The sequence below is a fragment of the Cygnus atratus genome, chromosome 3 (assembly GCF_013377495.2).
Source record: "Cygnus atratus isolate AKBS03 ecotype Queensland, Australia chromosome 3, CAtr_DNAZoo_HiC_assembly, whole genome shotgun sequence".
NCBI classification, from domain to species: Eukaryota; Metazoa; Chordata; class Aves; order Anseriformes; family Anatidae; genus Cygnus; species Cygnus atratus.
This window is the reverse complement of record NC_066364.1, coordinates 60,039,231-60,059,281: the sequence shown is the minus strand read 5'-3', so window position 1 is coordinate 60,059,281 and position 20,051 is coordinate 60,039,231. Positions and strand designations below refer to the sequence as shown.

Below are 20,051 nucleotides of genomic sequence, written 5' to 3'. Positions count from 1 at the left end.
GCCTGGGAGAGCTGAGGCTCAATACAATGCTGAGGACATTTCCATATCCCAACCAATGTTGATTCACAGAGGGGCAAAAAGCTGACAGCCATCTCTTGCTATTTACCCCATTAGCTCAACTGTCCAAGGTGGATGTGGAGAACTGAAATGACCATAAATGATGCTGATAGCATGTGTTGGGTTCAGTATATTAACAGAGGCTAGAATTCTGTATTTTTCTATTAAGCATCTGGAAAATTCTGTGTGTACATGATAGGTTAAAAGGATCTCATTTAAATAGTGAATCACAACTTCTACACAAAAGGGAACCAAATGAAGGTTATGCAGTGGTGGCATTTCCTAACATTGCCTTTAGAGCCTTAAGATTTTTTTTATTTTTTTTAATATCATTTTTTTGGGTGTCATAAATAGTAAATAGAAAGGCTGACAAGAAATTCAAATGTTTATTTCAGCTCCATTAAAATGATGAACAGTTCCCAAATTAATCTAGTATTCTAAGCAATTCAAATACAAAAAGGCATGCACTCAATATAGCAGCTGCAGCAAATTCTCAGAGTATGAAAGTGCTCAGTTTAAGATTGTTCTGCAGCTCTCCACACCAAAAAGAGTCTGCTACAGGATCACAAAGATTCAAATTGTATACTGATAATAATTACCAACTGCCATCCTGAAGAAAAAGGAAGAGGAAGAGGGGTCCACAGTGTGACTCCCTACCTTGCTACCCTATGCTAAGTGGTGTTTTTTTTCTCAGGGGGTAACTCTACAGAAGGGGGAGAGCAGAGCTCTGAGCATGAGCTGCAACACCACAGCCAGGACAGGGCCACCATTCCAACTCTCATTTTAAATTCATTAGATCTACATGGTTTATTTTTCAACTTAAATTTTGAGATGTGAGGTTTCTTATTTAGTATATTGAGTTTATGCTATTTAAGTGAGACTCAAGGTTAGCACATTCAGTATCAACTTGCAGGTTTATTGTCATAGACTCATCGAATCATTTGGGTTGGAAAAGACCTCTAAGATCATCTGGTCCAACCATTAACCTAGCACTGGACATTGCCATAAGACCATGAAGACCGTCTTGGAGGCACCTCTGACTGCAGAATGTCAGGGAAGGAACAAGCCCAAGTGTAAGACAGCAGTTTCAAAAAGCTGCAGTGTTTATCCATCAAAAATCAGGGTTCATCCGTTACCTGGGAGGCCTCTTCTGTCTCTCCTGCCATATACCTTGCATGGTACATCTGATCATCACTTTCTGTGTTAAAGCTCGTCATCAGGAACAAAGCTGGCTACTTTATACCTTACAGAGCTTGTTCAGCCTTCTGCTCAGCCCCAGGACATGTCACGGGTTTTTATTGCCCTTGGACCATGGAAATCAATTTTAATGGGTAGAATATTTGAAGGAGAAGAATTCTGCATGGCAGACTCTCAAGTGAGCCTTTCCCCTATGCGATTTTATTTCATAAAATGTTTAATAACATACCTAAATCTTTCCCTACTTAACAATGGTTGCTTGAATTCTTCTGACCTATGTTTGATTAAAACAGAGAAAGTGATATCCCTGCTAGTGGCTAGTGGCTTATGTCCAGGCATCCTCGTGAAATGAGCTCACAGGTGCTCTGAAAGCTGCAGGAAAGTACTAGCATTATCACTTTGTCACAATTGGGAATAACATATATTTGTTACTGATTTTTGGGAAAAAGCAAACAATGTTAAATGCTGGGCTTTGTTATGCATTGTTTTCAATTGCAGCTGGTTCGTCTGAAATGGCATCTTTCTACTAGTTAATATTTATTGTCTTTAGCAACACATCAAACTTCCCAAATCACCAATTAGGTTAAAAAGTCAGAGAGATGCTTTTTTCTATGAGTTTTTATTTTTATTTTTATTTTTTAAGACATCTGCCACAAAACTGATACAATCATATTGTCCAGTTTACAAGTACCAGTAAAAGGCAAGTAATGGATTTACTCCTTAAGAAAGGCTCAGTACATTGTGAAGGCAGCTCTGCCTCTCATTCTGATGATGAAGACTGCACATCACTTTGACAGGCAGACTACTAATTTCCCACTTTGAATGACCATACTCATTGAATACTTGAGTTTGTGGCTTAAACAGAGAATCAGGCTCATTTTTCATTTGAATATGCAGGTGGCTAACGGACAAAAAAAGATTGTGTAAACCTCAAGTTCCTTCATTTTTTGGCAGCGCCAACTGTTTTCAAATCTCCAAAGATCTCAATGCTTCTTTTCCTGTCAGTGGAAGCTAAGGGGTGAGTGGCATCCTGAAAATCAAGCTGTTATTTAGGTACCTAAGAATGAACTTGAACTGCAATTTTTGGCACCTCCTTCCTGCAAATGTTGCCTTAGCCATGTTTTACATGTGGGATACAACTCAGATGTCTTAAATACATGGGACAGACTGATAAAAATCTCATCAACAATGCCAAAATCACATATAGTCAGACATTTTATAACCTGTAATCGTTACTAATAAAATCTTAGGACAGAGTATCAATAATCACAGGGAAGAAAAAAGAAAGCCAACATTTTTAGCCAAGACAATTTTTTTTTTTAATGGAACATATTAGATTTTAAGTTGATGTTGTTTCTTTCATAATGAGAACTTTTTTTTTTTTCATTTTTACTAATCAGAAAAAGTATATGCTGCTTTACATCTCACAAAAGATCTTTATTTCAGGCACAAAATTTGTTTTCAATTCTTTTTCGAATAACAAACTTCAGAGTATATCAGCATTTACTGATGCCTAAAAACAATTCCAGAAGCATATGCTCAGTTTTTAAAACAATTTAATTATACAGAAGCATCGTGATTTCCAGAATATTTTAAATAGGCTGTGACTACCTATGTCTACCAAAATCAGTGGCATGGCAATTCTTGGTTTCAGTGAAATTTCAGTCTTGAATTGGTATTTCCAATACCAATTGCTGAATTGGTATTTTCAGACATGAAATCAGTTCTCCTCTCTCTCCCTTCTAATGTTATTTTTAGCAGGATTCAGCCTAATAATTAGAAGGCAGGTTTTTTTCCATAATTTTTCACAGTCCATCGCCTTTTAGTAATTTATAGGAAACTACTTAGAAGTTGCTGCTGGCTTAATTTTTTAAGAGGTAACTGAAATTTACGATTAATATTAACATATTTAAAATACTTAAACTGAAATATTTACATGGAGAGAAAGTGGCTTAGGGAAATCCGGTCAGTGTTTAAAATAACACAATGTTCATACAGATAGAAAGGTTAGCATTAAAATATAGCCCTTAAGATTTAAAATTTTACAAATTAGAACAGCCTTTAAAAATGTAATCTATTTTTTTCTTCCTAAAATCATACAAGACTAGCACTGAAAAAAAGCTACGGTATAATAATAACATTATTACTGTAAGATTTTTACATACAGGAATGGTCTTAGTCATTATTAAAGCTGCTTTTTACAATCATAGCTCATGAAAACTGCAGTTTTTTTTTTTAATCTACAGAAACAAACAAACAAAAAAGCTAGAATTATTATTTGGTATTAAAATGTTACTTTTTGTGGCTTCTAAAAGATCACTTCCATGCAGTGCAATGCTCATTAGTGAAGGTTATTAAATACTACATTAATGTGTGTATAGCAATATATGATCTCATTATGGCTTTACCTGACCCAGTAAAAGTGTCAAGCGATCCATCTCCAGTTGTTGTTGTTGTTTCGTTGCTGTTCATGGGCTCTGTTTTGACTGCAAGAAGAGACACTACATAGAAGAATAAGTAGACATGAGATTTTACTTCTAAATTTATACTGGAGTCCTCATGCCTGTCTCACTAGTGGTAGTCCAGATATAATAAGCATGTGGTGCAACAGCTTCGACCTTTGCTCTACCACAGCACTGAGACACTCTACCATTGCTACCATCTGGAATGGCCAAGCATCTATATAGCTTTTTATCTGTGCATTCGGCTATCTACTGGCTTTAGCAACTGAAATACCTTCTGGGGTGATTTCAACCTAAATCTAATTGATTCCAATAATTCCCTAAGAGTAGCAGAGAGGAAGGAAACATTAGCTGTCAAGGGATATAGCACATCACAAAAATAGTTTTGCCTGACGAGTGAAACAATAATAATACAGTTTCATGCTCATATGGAAGCAAATTACTTTCACAGTGCCAGCATTCTGCCTTCTCCTTCACCTTTTGCAGTATCTGTGGGATTTTATTTATTTATTTATTTTGAGCTAGGTCACCAGCAAGCAATCTTCCATAAAAGAAGAGTGAAGTTTAAAAGAAAAGAAGTAAAAGAACTACAGTGGAGCACAAATGACAGCTGTAACAAGTCAGCTTCTAATTCAGAGGTTACCAAACATTTGGGTCCACTATAAACTCAAAATATTTCTTACAGATAATCATGCAGTCCTACCATCCAAGCCATAACCAAAGGCACCACAGCGGCAATCCAGATTTTATAGTTTAACATGTTACCTATACAGACCTTTTAGCATGGATTTTTGCAACAGAGTTTGGGAACCACTGACTGATGTGGTAAGAAACAGCAGTGCAGAATATGCTGCTACTTTTAATAGATATTTTACTGGCAAATGTCAAAAACACTAACATTGGCAAACCCCAACATGTTACCACAGTTGCCTTGTGATGATCAGTTAGGCATGTGTGCACATTTATCAGACATATCAGGGGCCTGCTTATGGATCACAGCACTGATCACAGCCCAGGCATGCAGAGTGCAGTGGCAGTGAGGACCTGTATGTGCCACTGCCACAGTCATATGCCAGGCACTGGAACTGGAAAGACCTTTGGTTTGTGGAGAAGCCTTTGCTGTGACAACCAGGCTGGCTGAGCCCCTCAGCAGATGTAACATATCCTGATCAAAAGCATTTTCTGCCAGCTAGCTACCTGACCCCTCCGAGGGATGTCAGCTAAGCCATCAACATCACTGCACCCACATTTGACTTCATGGGCAAACCTGAGGTTGGGGGAGTTTAAATAACGAACAACAAAGCAAAACAAAAACTGGCAAAGATTACATAAAATGAACAAAGTCATTTGTAACTGTTCCCATTTCTCTATTTAAGCGCGAAAGGTACTTTTATTCTCATCAATAAAATCAATAAAATATGTAGCAGGAAAAAGCTTAGGGGTCATTTGCTACAAAATAACAATCACTCCACTCCACTGAATCTCAGGCCTTTCTGATTACTAAATACAGATGTCTGCCTATACCTCAGAAGGAGATTGTCAGACCATAGTAAGTGGAAAAGTTTTTTATTTTCCCCTCTGAAGATCTTTGGTCATATGTTACTTTATAAGCTGCATGTCTCTTTTCTCTTCAGAGTGCAGACATTTACCTACATGAAAAAAAAACTACTTTTCAGCACCTTTAACTCTTTCTATTCAAGCAGGTATTGCAGTATTGCCCATACTGAGCTACAAACCTATGTTTAGTATTGCATCCAGAAGGACACTTCAGTTTGCGCCTAACCATTTTCTTTAACCAAAGCTTCAGTAACAAATTGAAGTGTTTACTACAGTTTTGTCTATTTCTGGTTAATGCCAGCTGCAGTGCACTTCCATCAGCACAAACATTCACCAACTTTTTCTCTCCCTGTCAAGCAGAAAATGATCTAAAACAAAAGAAACCCTCTCATGTACTTAACTTGAGGGAAAAAAAAAAAAGCATATTGTCACTGTGTTTTGTTGAAAAATACTTGTAGCAATTATTTTTTTATGTGCTTGATTTTAAACAGTTCTACTTTGTTACATTCAGATTTTATCACAGTAAGGAATTCATCCAGGTCTTTCCTCAGTGTAGCTAGACATTTGGACTAATACTTTTTTTATTGTTTTATTTTTTTAAGTTGCATGTCATTAAAACAAGAGGGTGAAAAAGCACTATGCTAACTAAAAAAAAAAAAAAAAAAAAGAACAAAAAAGAACAATTCTAACATCAGACAAAACAAACAAACAAAAACTTTAAAGCTGAAATCAAAACAAGCTGACACTAAATCAAAACACAAAATCATCCATAGGTTTCCTGACACGTGAGATAAAGTGTGGTTGTAATACTACTAAGGCAACTGCTCTAGACATAGTGCAAAGATCGAGTTTGAGCCATCATTGTGAGTGAATACTTAAAAGAGTATAAATTTAATATTCTGTTGTGTTCATTTTTATTTATTTATTTTTAAAATGTGGATTAAGTGTGGATTGTTTTAAGTACTGAAAGAGTAAAAATAAAATGAAAAGTGTTCTCAAGCATTTGAGTGTTGCTAACAGTGAAGACTGCAGATGTTAACAGAGTAGAGCTACCATGATGGTCAGGGCTGGGGCACATGATGTACAAGGACTGACAGAAGAAGCTGTGGTTGTTCAGTCCTAAGTAGAGAAGGCTGATGGGAAAACTAACTGCTAGCCTTCAGCTGCCTAATGGGAAAGTGCAAAGAAGATGAAGAACAAAGGCGTGTTCTTCTGTGAATGTGTCCTGTGAATGGAGTGGAGGCAACTGACACAGGGGAACAATCCAATTAGATGTAAAACAGTTTTCACCATGAGAGTAGTCAGGCCCTGAGACAGTGCCCAGAGTGGCTGTGGCACCTCTACCCTCAGAGATACTCAGCACTGGACTGGACGCTGCCATGAGCCCTACTCAGAGTAGGACTTGGCCCTGCTGACCTCCAGGGATTTCTCCCAAACCTAATTACTTCTAAAGTAACTCCAACTACTACTCCAAACAGTCAGTAATTTCTACAATATAAGTTCTTTATTTGATGAAGAAACTTAACAGGTCAACATGACTTTTACTCTGACTTTTACAACCTCTTTTTTTTTTTCCTAAAGAACCTCTATGTGTTAAGGACTGAGAATGTGCACGGAGTTTTAGGGGCAGGAGATGCTACTACTATGGCCAAAGCTGGACAAGCACATGCAATAGATAGAAGGTAATATTAGAGCAAACAAGTGTGACTAAAGGCTCATCTTCTTCCATTTCTTTTTCTGTTGTTTAGCCAATGAGCTATGAAAGTTGTACAGAGGGCAGCAGCCAAATGCAGCACTTCTCTTGTGGTGGCTGGCAGCTACCTGGCAAGCTGAGGCTCAGCTTAGAGCTGTGCCAGGTCTGGAGGGCAGGAGATAGGGCCCAGTTTGGGCAGAACATCTGAGATGAAGGATGGAGATGGCAGGCACATGGAAGCAGCCAAATAAAGGCAGCCAGGGAAAACCTGTAGCATACACACCTCATGAAGGGACAAGTTATGGCACATGCAAAACTCCACACAGTTTAAGCACATATCCCACAATGACAGATATATTAAAAAGTACAGATATATTAAAAAGCACAGATACAGAACAAATTGGGCTCACCAGGACATATTCAAGCACAGATCTAAACACGCTACTGCCTTTGGAAAATTTAATTTCAGTTTGTACCAAAGCTGAAGTGCCCTCAGTAATGCAAGTAGTTTCATACTACATTTCCCCACTGTTATTAATTACTAGTTAAATTATTACCTTCTATATTGATCTCAACATGCTGAATAGTTAACTGAGGTGACAGACTAAATTAGCCTTCCTTAAACTTAAATTCCTTAAACTTAAATTCAGCAGGAACATTCACATGGAACCATTTATTCTAATGTAAAATATTCTTTTGTGCTTGTCTGATTTATCTATCTGTCTATTTATCTATCTTTTATTTATTGTTAACTCTGACTTGCAAATGGCAATCTATTCCTATTTTTTTCAGAAGGAAACTTTTTAAGATCTTCCTAAATTTAGTCCAAACCCTCACAGCTTAAGCACCTGTGTAATGGCTTATAGAGAGTCACAGTGATGAACATTTACACCTGTGATTAATCTCATATGTACTGTGACAATGATACATATATAATTATTATTAATCATTGTATCTCATAACAATTAATAACACATGGGAGAGGAAACTCCTAAATGAAAACAACATCTTGGAAAATTTGGCCAAACGTTTGTGAGACACGTGTGGCAAGTTACATGTAGTAGCACAATCAGTGCTACATTCCACATTCAGTGGAAAATCTGTTGGTCTGACTTACAGAAATGCTGAGAATTAGCCCTTCCTGGCATGTTCACCACACGGGGCTCTCCCAGGCTCTCAGTGCATCTATGCAGTTAAGCTAATTTTAAGTTTACTAAAATTCTCCTTGCTCTTTGAATGTCTTTCAAAGTACAGTAAGATAACTATATATTGCAACTTCCCTCCAGTTTTCTGGCTGTGGGAATAGCCTCTTGGGAAAGGGTGGAAAAAACAACATGGAAATGTTCAAACCACAGAACAAAAGAACAGAGCAAACCAAGAGAAGTTACACAGCAGTCACAGAGACACCACCACACACATGCACTGTACCAGGATCTCTCATACTTGTTGCAGAGGAGGGAGTACTGCAACTCAGCAACCAGTCTGCAGTATTTAAAACTGTCATGTTGTCTCCTGAGGACAGGAATGGTACAATGGTTCATTGTCCGAATGTCTGTTCAGTGTACATGAATATTCTTCAATGCAAGTAAGTGTTTTTACTCTTTGAGCCAAGTCTTTTAACTGCATTGTATTGTATTTTTGTATTTGCATTGTATTTTATGAGCATTATTTTAACCAGTTTATTTATGAAAGTATAATATAGGGGCATATATTTATTACTGTTCTTTAATGGTATGCTTGAAGTTTTCCCTTCTATTTAAGCTGGAATATGGATTCTATTAAAAATAAATAAATAGGTTGAACCTTAATGGTTCAGCTTTTTTTTTTTTTTTTTTTTGTAGGGCTCTATTCCCTTCATATGCATATTCACTTTTTACTGAGATTTACAGATATATATATATAAATATATTTAAAATAGGGATAAGTAAATAAAATGTTTTACATCATGGCCAGAAAGAACAAACTACAAAGGTCTTTTTGGTGCCAGCTGTTAAACTACAGCCATGTATAAGCTCCAAAAAAGAGGACTGAAACTCCAGCTGGACTTGTATCCATGGTGTCACTCTTGTGAACAGTAATGGGGCCGGGACTCCAACTCAGAATGTGGTACCCTTCCTCCTACTCCTCTGTCTCAGCTATGGAAGAATCTATTATCTGAAAATATTGGAACATCAGTATTGTATCTGCACGGCAGTGCTGTGTCTACAGTAATAGATACAGCAATAATAAACAGTAAGTTTTGAGGTAAACCTAAAAATCTCTTTATGACAAACGTTCATTCCAAGAAATAGAATTAGCATGTTCATCATAAAAGAAAAATTACCTAAGCCAGCAGTAGTGACAATTTTGATGTACTTCTTTCAACAGAGTTTGAAAATAAATCTACATGGGTGTAGTTTAGGGCATAACAGTAAATTATTGTTTAGCAATGAAGTATGAAGCAGAAAATGCAATATATTTCAAGTTACCAACAGGTATAACCAAGCCTTTAAGACCTGGTACAACTGTACAACAATTTTCTTAGTTTCACATTTGCATAGTTCTGCCTCTTATTTCAATTGGTGGAAATTGGAGAAATAGGGATTAGTAGATTTACACTGTTATGACTGGAATTTTTTAAATATTTCTTTCTGGGTTTATAAGCGGGTTTATGCTCATCATTGAAATCATGTTAAAAATGCACATGACTAAAAGCTAGCCCAAACTTTCTATGCACCAGAAATGTTTTACACTTACCTCCTGTTCCATTTGTTGTAACTGATGTACTACTGAGATTAGGTTTATCCAGTTTGGAACTACCTGGTGCATCACTGCTTCCAACAAGATTATGAGGACTTGCTAGATCTTGCATTTCCATAGACCTGTTAAATAAGGTGATGGTATTTATATATATTGTGGTACTACCTATAATAATCTACTTTTTGTAAAAAAGCATTTTTACATGGAAAATTTGTAATGTAGCTAGATTAACAAATCAATACCTATTCCTGTGAGTTTTTGTTGTTGTTGTTGTTGTTGTTTTTTACTACACCTAAAAAGTAGCAAATAATTTGTTGTGAACAGCAACACCAGTATTACCCACTTTTCCTCCAAGTATTATGAAGTAAAAGACACAGGCTTACAAAACTGCTCAAAGAGCTTGTATAAGATGTACATAAGGCAGTGCATATAGATATATAAATATATGTATGCTTGCATACATGCAAGGATGGATGGCTAGATGGATAACTGGATAAATGTATGTAAGTATGTATTTCTTAGAAGAAAACAGAGAAATTAAGTAAAAAGTCAGTCATTGCAGAGCAAATCAGAATAAGAACTTCTGCCTCCCGTTGTCTGTGTTCCAACCACCAGTAGTCACTGAATTCATACTAAATCATAGTAACAGAACACACAGGTAAATTAACAGGCCTTTTCCATACATCTGAAAGTTTCTTCACTCTTAAAAATGCATGTATTCTTACTAGTTTACTTGATATTTTTTCTTCTGAGTCGTTTCTAGGAGACTCGAAAACTTTCAATAAAAAATAATGATGTAGATACAGACCACAATGGATTCCAGTGTCAGAGTTGTACTGAGGGACTGTGGATGGCTTTCATTCAGTGACAACAGATCTCCCTTTCTCAGACAAAGCAGACAAGGAGTGTTTCTTGTTAGACTGGTAATAACAATCTAATTTGCAGTGTGTGCTTGCCTTTTCCTTGCTTCAGTTATAAATTAATTACTGAGATTTTTTTTTCCCCAAAGAAGCCTTTTTTCTATGTATAAGCAAAGTTGCCAGCCCATCTGCAATGGGAGAACCATTTACCATATGTATACTACAAAGGCCAACAGAAAGATTGTCTTACACAGCTGTAAAGACCAAATGAATTGTAGAAGGTTGAAATGACTAAAAAGAGAACAGTTGGGATAGTTCAATAAGCACAACTGCTCCTGTATCTTCATATTATGGCCAGGAAGAGCAGTGGCCAACTGCATATGCAACACCCAGAATCCTAATTATTTATTGCAAGTTTCATTTTGAAACTGTCTTCTGTACTCCACACATCCTCTTCTGGGAAAAACAAAACAAAACAAAACAAAATCAATCAATCAATTAAACAAACAAAACTCACCATATTTCAATAAAATATGGGTCTGCTGTCTGAATATATATATATATATTTTTTTTTTTTTCCTCCAAGATATGAAAAAAATCCAGAATGACAATGTTTTCCATTTTGTGCTCCCAGTTCAGCTGAAATCCTGGGTCATTCACTTTGCCTCTCATTACATTCATTTACTCCAAGACACAGATCACAGAATCGCAGAATGGTTTGGGTTGGAATGGACCTTAAAGACCATCTAGTTCCCATCCCCCTGTCATAGGCAGGGACACCTCCGACTACACCAGGTTGCTCAAAGCCCCATCCAGCCTGGCCTTGAACACTTCCACGGTTATGGGGCAATCCATAGATTCTCTGAACACCCTGTGCCAGGTCCTCATCACCCTCTGAGTGAAGAATTTATTCCTTATCTCTAATCTAAATCTAACCCCTTTCAGTTTAAAGCCATTCCCCCTTGTCCTATCAGTACACTCCCTGACAAGGAGTCCCTCCCCAGCTTTCCTGTAGGCCCCCTTCAGGTACTGGAAGGCTGCAATGAGGTCTCCCTGGAGTCTTCTCTTCTTCTGCAGGCTGAACAACTCAACTCCCTCAGCATGTCTTCACACAAGAGGTGTTCCAGCCTTTGGATCAATCTCATAGCCCTCCTCTGGACTCATTCTAATACATCCATGTCCTTCTTGTGCATGAGTCCCAGAGCTGAATACAGTACTCCAAGTTGGGTCTCATGAGAGCAGAGCAGAGAGGGAGAATCACCTCCCTCGCCTTGCTGACCACGCTGCTTTTGATGCAGCCCAGGATACAGTTGGCTTTCTGGGCTGCAAGTGCATGTTGCTGGCTCATGTTGAGCTTTTCATTTGCCATTACCCCCAAATCCTTCTCCTCAGGTCTACTCTCAATCCATTCTCTGCCCAGGCTGTATTTGTGCTTGGGATTGCCCCAGCCCAGGTACGTCCTGTACCTTGCACTTGGCCTTGTTGAACTTCATGAGGTTTGTACAGGCCCAACTCTCTAGCCTGTCCAGGGTCCAGGTTTAGAGCTTTCGTGTCTTGAGTATCTTCTAGTTTAGGAAATACTACATCTCGGCTGGGAAAATGCACCAAGGTCTTGTCCAAAGCCAGACAAAAAATCTCATTTACTCCAATAAATGCTTGAATCCTGCCTGAGATGCACCGCTATGCTGTTGGCAGGGCAGTCTTCCCAACAGCAGCCTGGATGAGCCAGGGTAAGCTGATATTGCAGAAGGTCATGCATCAGCAGGTAGGAATTTTATTGCAATATTCACGGAAATGCAAAGGCATAAACTGAGATTTGAACTGCTTTGACCCAAATTTCATCATCTAATTGTATATACATTTCCACACATCTGTCAGCAGTGCATTATATTTATTGTCTACTGGAAATGTGATCAGTTTTAGATGAAATAAAATGAACTCAAGTGGTTTACTATTCCGTCAGTTTTTGTTTAGTAGTTTCTGTACAAGGATAGCAGCTAAAGGTTAAAAAAAGTATGTGAGTTTCCATCTTGTATGTATTTAAGGGAGCAGGAGAATGCTACACAAAATAAACAATGTGTGTTTCATTGCATATACAGTTTAATACTCCCCACGTGTTCACTTAGCAGTTAAAGTGTCATGATTTCCTGTTCAAGTACAATCAGCCCAGAGATACCTAATGAGCAGTCCTAACTTGAAAAGTTCACATGTATTTTTTTCTTGTTTAGCATGAAAACTACAATAATTTATTTTCAGACAGGTATTTACCATGGCCACAAATTTAAATGCTTCAGCTACATTTCATAACCAAAATCACTGATTTACCCAGATACTGTATGTAAGAACTATCCATCTTAAGCACTCTTCACACTTAAATCAATCAGATTTTATTAATCAGAAAACTAAGTCCACTGGTTTTCATTTGCTTATCAAAGAACATACACCAATTTTATAAAAGGAATAGTTTTTGTCCCACACCAGTATGAAACCTTTTATGCAGAAAAGTATAATGTCTTATATTTGTTTTCTACAGTCAGCATCTAGCAAAAGGCAGATAGATGTCCACACAGGGCAAGTTCATTAATTAACACTTTTTTAAAGTAGTATATTTACAAATACACATTTTATTTAGATGAGTAAAATACATCTTGCACTTGCAGTCTATTAAGGAAAAAAAAAAAAAAAAAGGATATCCAAAACGATAAAAGGCTTCACAAAACCACTTGTATACATTTACGTTTATCCTGGGTGCTCTACCCTGTGTGAACAAGTAAGGGGATTATTTTAATATATCTCTATGTGATATATTTATTCAAGTGCACATTGCCTTCTGTGTAACAGATGTCATTCAATTCACCTTTCTGGTTGCATTTAGTTTACCTTTAGCCTAAAAAGTTCTCGAGACGATGTAATAGACCTACTCAAATCTTACATTTTCATTGAATGAAGGATTCAGGAAAAATGTTTAATAAACTGGATGAAATAATTCCAACATCTTGAATTCATTTTGTCAAACTAAATGTTTATCAGAGTCCTGCTTTCACTAACTTAATCAGAAGCAGGTTTGGGTTCAGTATGTGTTTTCCTGAACTAAAAAAGAGAAAAGAAAAAAAAAGTAAAGAGTGATCTCTGAAGGACCAATTAATACTTGTAATTTTATGCTTTTATTTATTAAATATATATATATATTTTAGTAGAGGCAGTGTGTTTCAATTAAATAAAATAATAATAAAGCCCATTGTTAAATCTGCTTTAAAAAATACGTTGTATACCTTTTTTTTTTTTTTTCCTTCTTCTCTGCCAGGAATTTAACTGTTTGAGCTTTAGTTTTCCCACTCTTTAACTGTCTAAGGCTACTTTTCAGAGTAATTAAGTAAAACATTAAATTGTATAAAAAGATATATTTTGGAAGGAAATGTTTTTTGCAAGATGTTTTAAATTCCTCATCTGTTTGTCTGAAGACTTCTAACATGACTCCAAGCAAAAACCTGAAATCTGGCAAGATGGATTTGTCTTTTATTCTGCTTTGGCTGCGCTTTAAGTCTTTGAAAATTGGTATTTGCACATGTTTAGTGGATCATTTCAGAGGCTTACTGGAAAAGTCTCTAAACCACCTCTTTTGCACAGAACAGCCTACCAGACAGACCCCTGTGGGCTTCAACTCCAACCTGAACAGGGACAACCGCAACAAATGGAAGTTGTTTGCATCTGTGTATGAATACTGGCTTGCCATATTAGAGCACATTTTGTTCCTTGGCATGAAGTGGTATCTTTTCAATGGTTAACCTATGTTCAGTAGTGGGTTAAGGAACAGCATCCAAGGAAATAAATTTTCCCACCTGTCTTTTCAATGGCTGCTAAACAGAACCTGTGATGCATCCTGCTTCACTGAAGAGTACAGCTGACCATCATAACCTAAACTACCATAGGAAGCTTTCAGCATGGATAATTATCGTTGCTCAACTTAACAGTTCCATTTGTGTATAGTTTCTATATAGTTTTATAACAAGTTCAAGCCTTGCTTCTAGGGTTCTGTTTTTAAAACTCTCGCCTCTCTCTTTTCCCCCTTCCCCCATTACAATCACATATACATTAGTACACTGCTTTTCTTTGGCAGAATTAAAATCTATTTCTAAAAATTCTGAGTTGTTACAACACTGTTATCTGTTTGCATTTCCAATTAAAATATAATAAACATGTAGGAAGAGCTGGGTTCTTCCACAACTAAAAAATTAATTGATTATTCATGAATTCTACAAGTAGATCATATTTAGATTTTTTAATGGCATAATTTTTCAAATGCAAAATATATAAAATATTTTTACTATATTTCAAACTGTTTTCTACTAATAACTTTGAAAGTATGAAATCATTTATCAAAGAGCTATAGAAGAAAAAATATTTTAATGTGAAAACAAAGTGTTTTACATCCTAAATGAGTATTTTACAAATCCAAACTAAAAGTGAATTGAAAGGACTATTTAAGATTAAATAACTGATTAAATAACTGTATTTAGTTTCTATATTAACCAGAACAAAAGGCATTTAAAAGTATTTTTCATTTCAAAATTCTTTAAAAGGAATTTTTCTACATAATTTTATTTAGCCAAACCTTTACTAAATTTCACTGTAGCAAAATGTACCCCACTGTTGGGGGCAGGAGGAGAAGGGTCGTTTTCCCCTTTTTCTTACATCCCTCCTGTTGTAACTCCACTTCTTACATATCCACATGTTCTCACAGAAACCTGGAGCCTTCTCCAATTAAGATGTCAGCTACCTTGGAGCTTCTAAAATTAAACAAAAAGGGCATTTCCCTTTATTTAACTTTAACTTATAGAGCAATATGAATATTGAGTAACAGATCTGTTCAGACTCAGCTAAATCTGTTTCCTACTGCTGTCAACTCAACTCTCTGACCAACTATACAGTTTTGAAGACAAGTGTGCTGTTGTTATTTCCATTCCCCATAGATTTTTTTTTTTTCCCCAGGTCTTCCAGCCATGTTCTGAACAATTCTCATAAGCATATCTCTCTTCCACATTCAGTCTGAGCTAGCTCCTACAAGCCTTTCACTCTGACAACAAATCAGAATGCATACACATACACAAATATCAGTTCAACAAAATTTATGTAAAATCTGCAACATAGATTAAAATAATCAATAACAACAGGTATATTTTTTAATATATATAAAACTGTATCTTAACATTTCTAATTATTATACTAACACTAAAATACAGATTAATATTGTCTTTTCCAGGTGCTTTTACTTTGTGTATGGCACTTTTGCCACTGTGAAAGGTAAGGAAGAAACAGAAAAACTGATGAGATAAATTTGCTCCACTGGGGTGACTGTCTCTCTTGTTTTCTCAGGCTCATCAAAGCCTGCTTTGTATCTTCTCAAGCTCAAGAGATGGCCAAAATACCACATCTCTTGCTATTCTAGGCACAATCTCACAAAAGCATACAAGTTCTGGGAGTCTGCCAGAGAGTTAAAAACAAATAATGCTGCCGGACACTAGCAAGAGCTCCTTTCCACTCTCCTTAAGGCCTCATTTCTTAATGTGTAAAGTGATCTGATACAGTGCTAAGAAGCAGTGAAAAATGTCATGTTATAGGGATATAACCAGCAAATGTTCTTCATAGTTTTATTTTATTGCCTTTTTTTTTTCTTTCTTTCTTTTTTTAACAATCCAAAAAACAAGTGCTAAACTTTTTGCAACCATTTGGGGATGGAAGGTGGATTCTAGCTATATAATTTCTATTTCTCATGGTCTGGCAATTAGGATTTCAACTTCCATATTAAAAAGATAAGAGGAAGAAGCAAATGAATGCCACAACATTGATATTCTGAAAAATACTCTGTCAATCTACAACCAATGTCAGATAAAGGGTATCACAGGTAGGAATTTTCAGTGAAATGAAGAACAACATTAGCATCTCTACCATGTCAATAAATACCACCTAGTTAATATATAATAAAAATACCATGGGGTTCGGCTTCATACAATTGTAACAGTACAATAAAGACTGTACTAGAGTTCTTATGACCATGGATGATTCATTGCATACTTGAATATTATCATGCACTTACACAGTGCATGAGTTCAAGCTCACAAGAAAATAACCTCTACCCAGGCATTGCAGTAACAGCACTGTGGAGAGGATCCTTCTAGTACAAAGAGACAATAAGTTGAAGAAAAATCAGAACTACTCAATTTTGTTTTATAGCTTTTTAGATCTCAACAATACTGCTTATCTTGCAGGGGATGGGACTCCTTTGGTGATCCTTTGGGGCATAAAGTGGCACTGGCTGTGATTGTATCTCAATTTTCTTTCATGCCTATTGTCTTTCTCTTGGCTATTTAAGCTCTAATTCTAGGAGGAGAAAAAAAAAAGAAATGAAAGAAAAAAACAAACCACTCATGTAGACAGTATTACTTTACAGGAGATGTCTGCCAGGCAGTCAATGTCAGTGCTTAGGCTGCACTTGGTGCAGAGGGCTCAGATGAGACTGTGAGCAAACAGGTTCAGTGACAAAGGCCAGCATTGTAGTGTGCCTCTGGACAACACTTACAGATAGAGAAAAAGGATTTTTCTTTTAACAGCACTGCCACTTCTTCCCCAGCCCCTCTGCCCAATTCCCTAGTCACAATTCTGCTCTTACCCTCCATTTTTGGCTCTGAGCCATTCTGGGATTCTGTGTCTCCTTACAGCCAGGTGTCAGGTATTTTTTGTCTTCATTACATCCATGCTCCCTTCTTTTCTCAACATGTTCTCAAACACCAAAGGCCATAGCTTTTGTTAGTCTAGGATATGGCTTTTGCTATAGTAATAAGAAGATACTGTTTTACCAAAAGGAGTATATGGATATCTTCTCAGTGGGTCTAGTGAAAAAAATATGACTAAACAATATGAAAAACAACTGCTTACAAATTCAAGTTTTCTTTTGCTGGAGAAGAAAAACTGCCACTTTCTTATTCTGTTTGAGGAATAAACTGAAGGTGAAAAGGTTAGATTTATTCTGGTGATGTCTAAACACACTAATGAGTTTAGAAGGCTCAGATTTTTGTGCTACATAATTGCTGAAAACTATTATTTGCTTGAGAGTCAGAAACACTATGGTCTCTCTGGTTCTTGATTGACTGAGACACTTTACTTCATTTTAATGTCATTTAATGTGGTTTCCAGCAAACCACAGAAAACTGTCTATTCTGGTGCAATTGAGTTGGCCACAAATCCACAGAAAATTATTTTTTCACTCCCCTCTGACTTTGCTGGGGATCAACAACATTTTCTCGACACAATTAATAGAAAATGCAAAATTAACTTTGATTTCCACTTGTGGATAAAGCATACAATAATTTCTAGGAAATGCTTCTGGTTTCTCCTATTGGGCATGTTGTCCATTTCTCCAATGCCAAAAAGTATTAAAATAAATACATAAAAATCCAGACAACTCTGCAGCACAAAACAAAACAAAACAAAAACAACAGCAGCTTACTAAATTATTTACTTCAGCATAGACTTCCAGCTCACCCTCTCTGTGCTCAAGAGGTTTCTTCAGTTATACAACACAGGTCTACACTAACCACTAACAAAAACAGGGAGACTGTCATTAAAAAGATTTTCCCTGACAACCTTTTCCCTGTGTGGCTCCCCTCCACTCCACCTCCCCAGCCTTCAGTCTGAGATTTGTTTGATTTGATGAAAGCAGATGATAGCTTTATATGGGAAACTCTTATATTCTGCTGCAATAAATGGATGCTCACACACAAAAAAAGAAAAGCTACGTTAACTGATACCTTCTGGACAGCTGGATCCAAGACTTTGAGATTTCTTTTGTGGGCTGTGAGGGGCACAGGTTTGTTATGATACATTTTTAGTTCAGGGTATTCGCTCCAGGCTCTGAAGGAAGTATCTGTCAAGAGGTAATGTGGCATCTGAACAGATATTTCCTATTTTCTCCTTGAAAAAGGTAGATGGTAGGAGAAAATCTAACTCTAGGATCCAGGCAGAGAACACCTCAACTGGTAGTCAGAGTGAACCAGAGGCTGTTCTCTGGCTTATGGCTACCTGAGGAGGAGTAGCTGAGAGAAGGGTAAGGAGATAAACTTTCTTGGTCTGCATAAAACCTGGCCCACCCTGGACTGAATGGTACATACAGCCCTAACAATTTCATGGCACGAATGCTCCCTTGTCACAGCCCTGGCTCACGCCTGGACATGTTTAACACCCTGCTGTGAGCTTTGCCATACAGTCCACGGGCTGGGTTACGGACTTCTAGTCCCAGTGTGAACAGAAAATACAGGAAGGTACATGGGAGGTTAAACCCATGTTTAACCTACCGCTTAAAAAAAAAGGTGACTAAAGTAGTTTTTGAAGTCATTATGTGGGCATTTAAATAAATCAAAAGCGATAATGACACTGCAGTTCCACAGGGAGCTGTCAAATATTGAACTTACATGAAATACAGACTACCAGTTTACAGATACATAAGGTCTAAATACCGGTCTTTGGATCACAGGGACACATTTTCAACGAGTAGTTCACCCAGCAGCTCCCTTTTGCACTTCTGATCACTTCCAGATGTGATCAGCACTTACGGACCCTGTGGTTCTTACAACATGATGATCTGTGTCATAAACAAATAACAAACACTTCTGTGGAGATGGCTAGCACACAACCAACAAGCCTGCGGCCTTCTCTCCCGCACCACAACTTCTGTAGCACAACTGGTCAGGGGAACTTCGGCTTTTCCTGCATCTCCAGCAGGTGACCTGACCCAGAGGAATAGGCAACCACATGGACAACTGGAGGATCTCGCTGAGTCTTTATTTGGTGCTTTTAAGTCTCATTTGGGCAAAAAAGACATTTCTTACATATACAGAGTAAAGCGCACTTAGACAACTGACGATTAGCTCTGCCAACTACTAGCCTGTTGCAAATCTGTCTTTTGTTAGATATGGCCTTTGAAGTCACCCGGCTCACTGCATATAATTTCAAAACATCTCAGGGAAAACACACAGCACCATCCTTCATTGCATAACAGCATGACTTTAACTGAAACAGTGAGACGACCGTCTGGGTCCAGATATCAGTTCCTGGTATGTATCTACATTATTAATTGCAACATAACAACAGTGCCAATTTTAGTCATGTACCACAATATTTAAGCAAGCCTAGAATTGGGAAATCATGGATGAGAGGCCTGTTAAAATTTCTGGGAATTTTGCTGTTGGCTTCAGTGGAGCCTGGACTGCACAATATAAACATTAGCTCACATTTTCATAACAAGACAGCAGAGGGTTAGTTGTGTCTCTGACTCCCTGAATTGAAATGTCTGTTACATTTCAAACTAGTGATTGAAACACGTGGTTCTTTGTCAGGGATTGCCCAAGGGAAAGAAGGTCTTTCAGGTGTGCAGTATTGTACCTAATTTCAATGTAATTTCATTAGCCACCAGTACAGGGGCCTGCAAGAGCT

General features: G+C 37.2%; 1 protein-coding gene across 17 annotated transcripts in view; it reads right to left on the bottom strand.

Moving 5' to 3' along the window:
- EYA4 (EYA transcriptional coactivator and phosphatase 4) overlaps positions 1-20,051 on the bottom strand; it is a 158,749-nt gene that overhangs the window by 45,209 nt on the left and 93,489 nt on the right. For 13 of the 17 annotated variants that reach the window (XM_035538367.2, XM_035538366.2, XM_035538368.2 and 10 more), the window contains exons 4-5: positions 9,703-9,827; positions 3,663-3,755 (exon numbers count right to left, since the gene is read on the bottom strand). In XM_035538367.2, coding sequence (XP_035394260.1) covers positions 3,663-3,755; positions 9,703-9,827 — 218 coding nt within the window. The remainder of the gene's footprint in view (positions 1-3,662; positions 3,756-9,702; positions 9,828-20,051) is intronic. The other 4 variants (XM_035538373.2, XM_050709631.1, XM_035538372.2 and 1 more) reach the window with 2 other exon arrangements.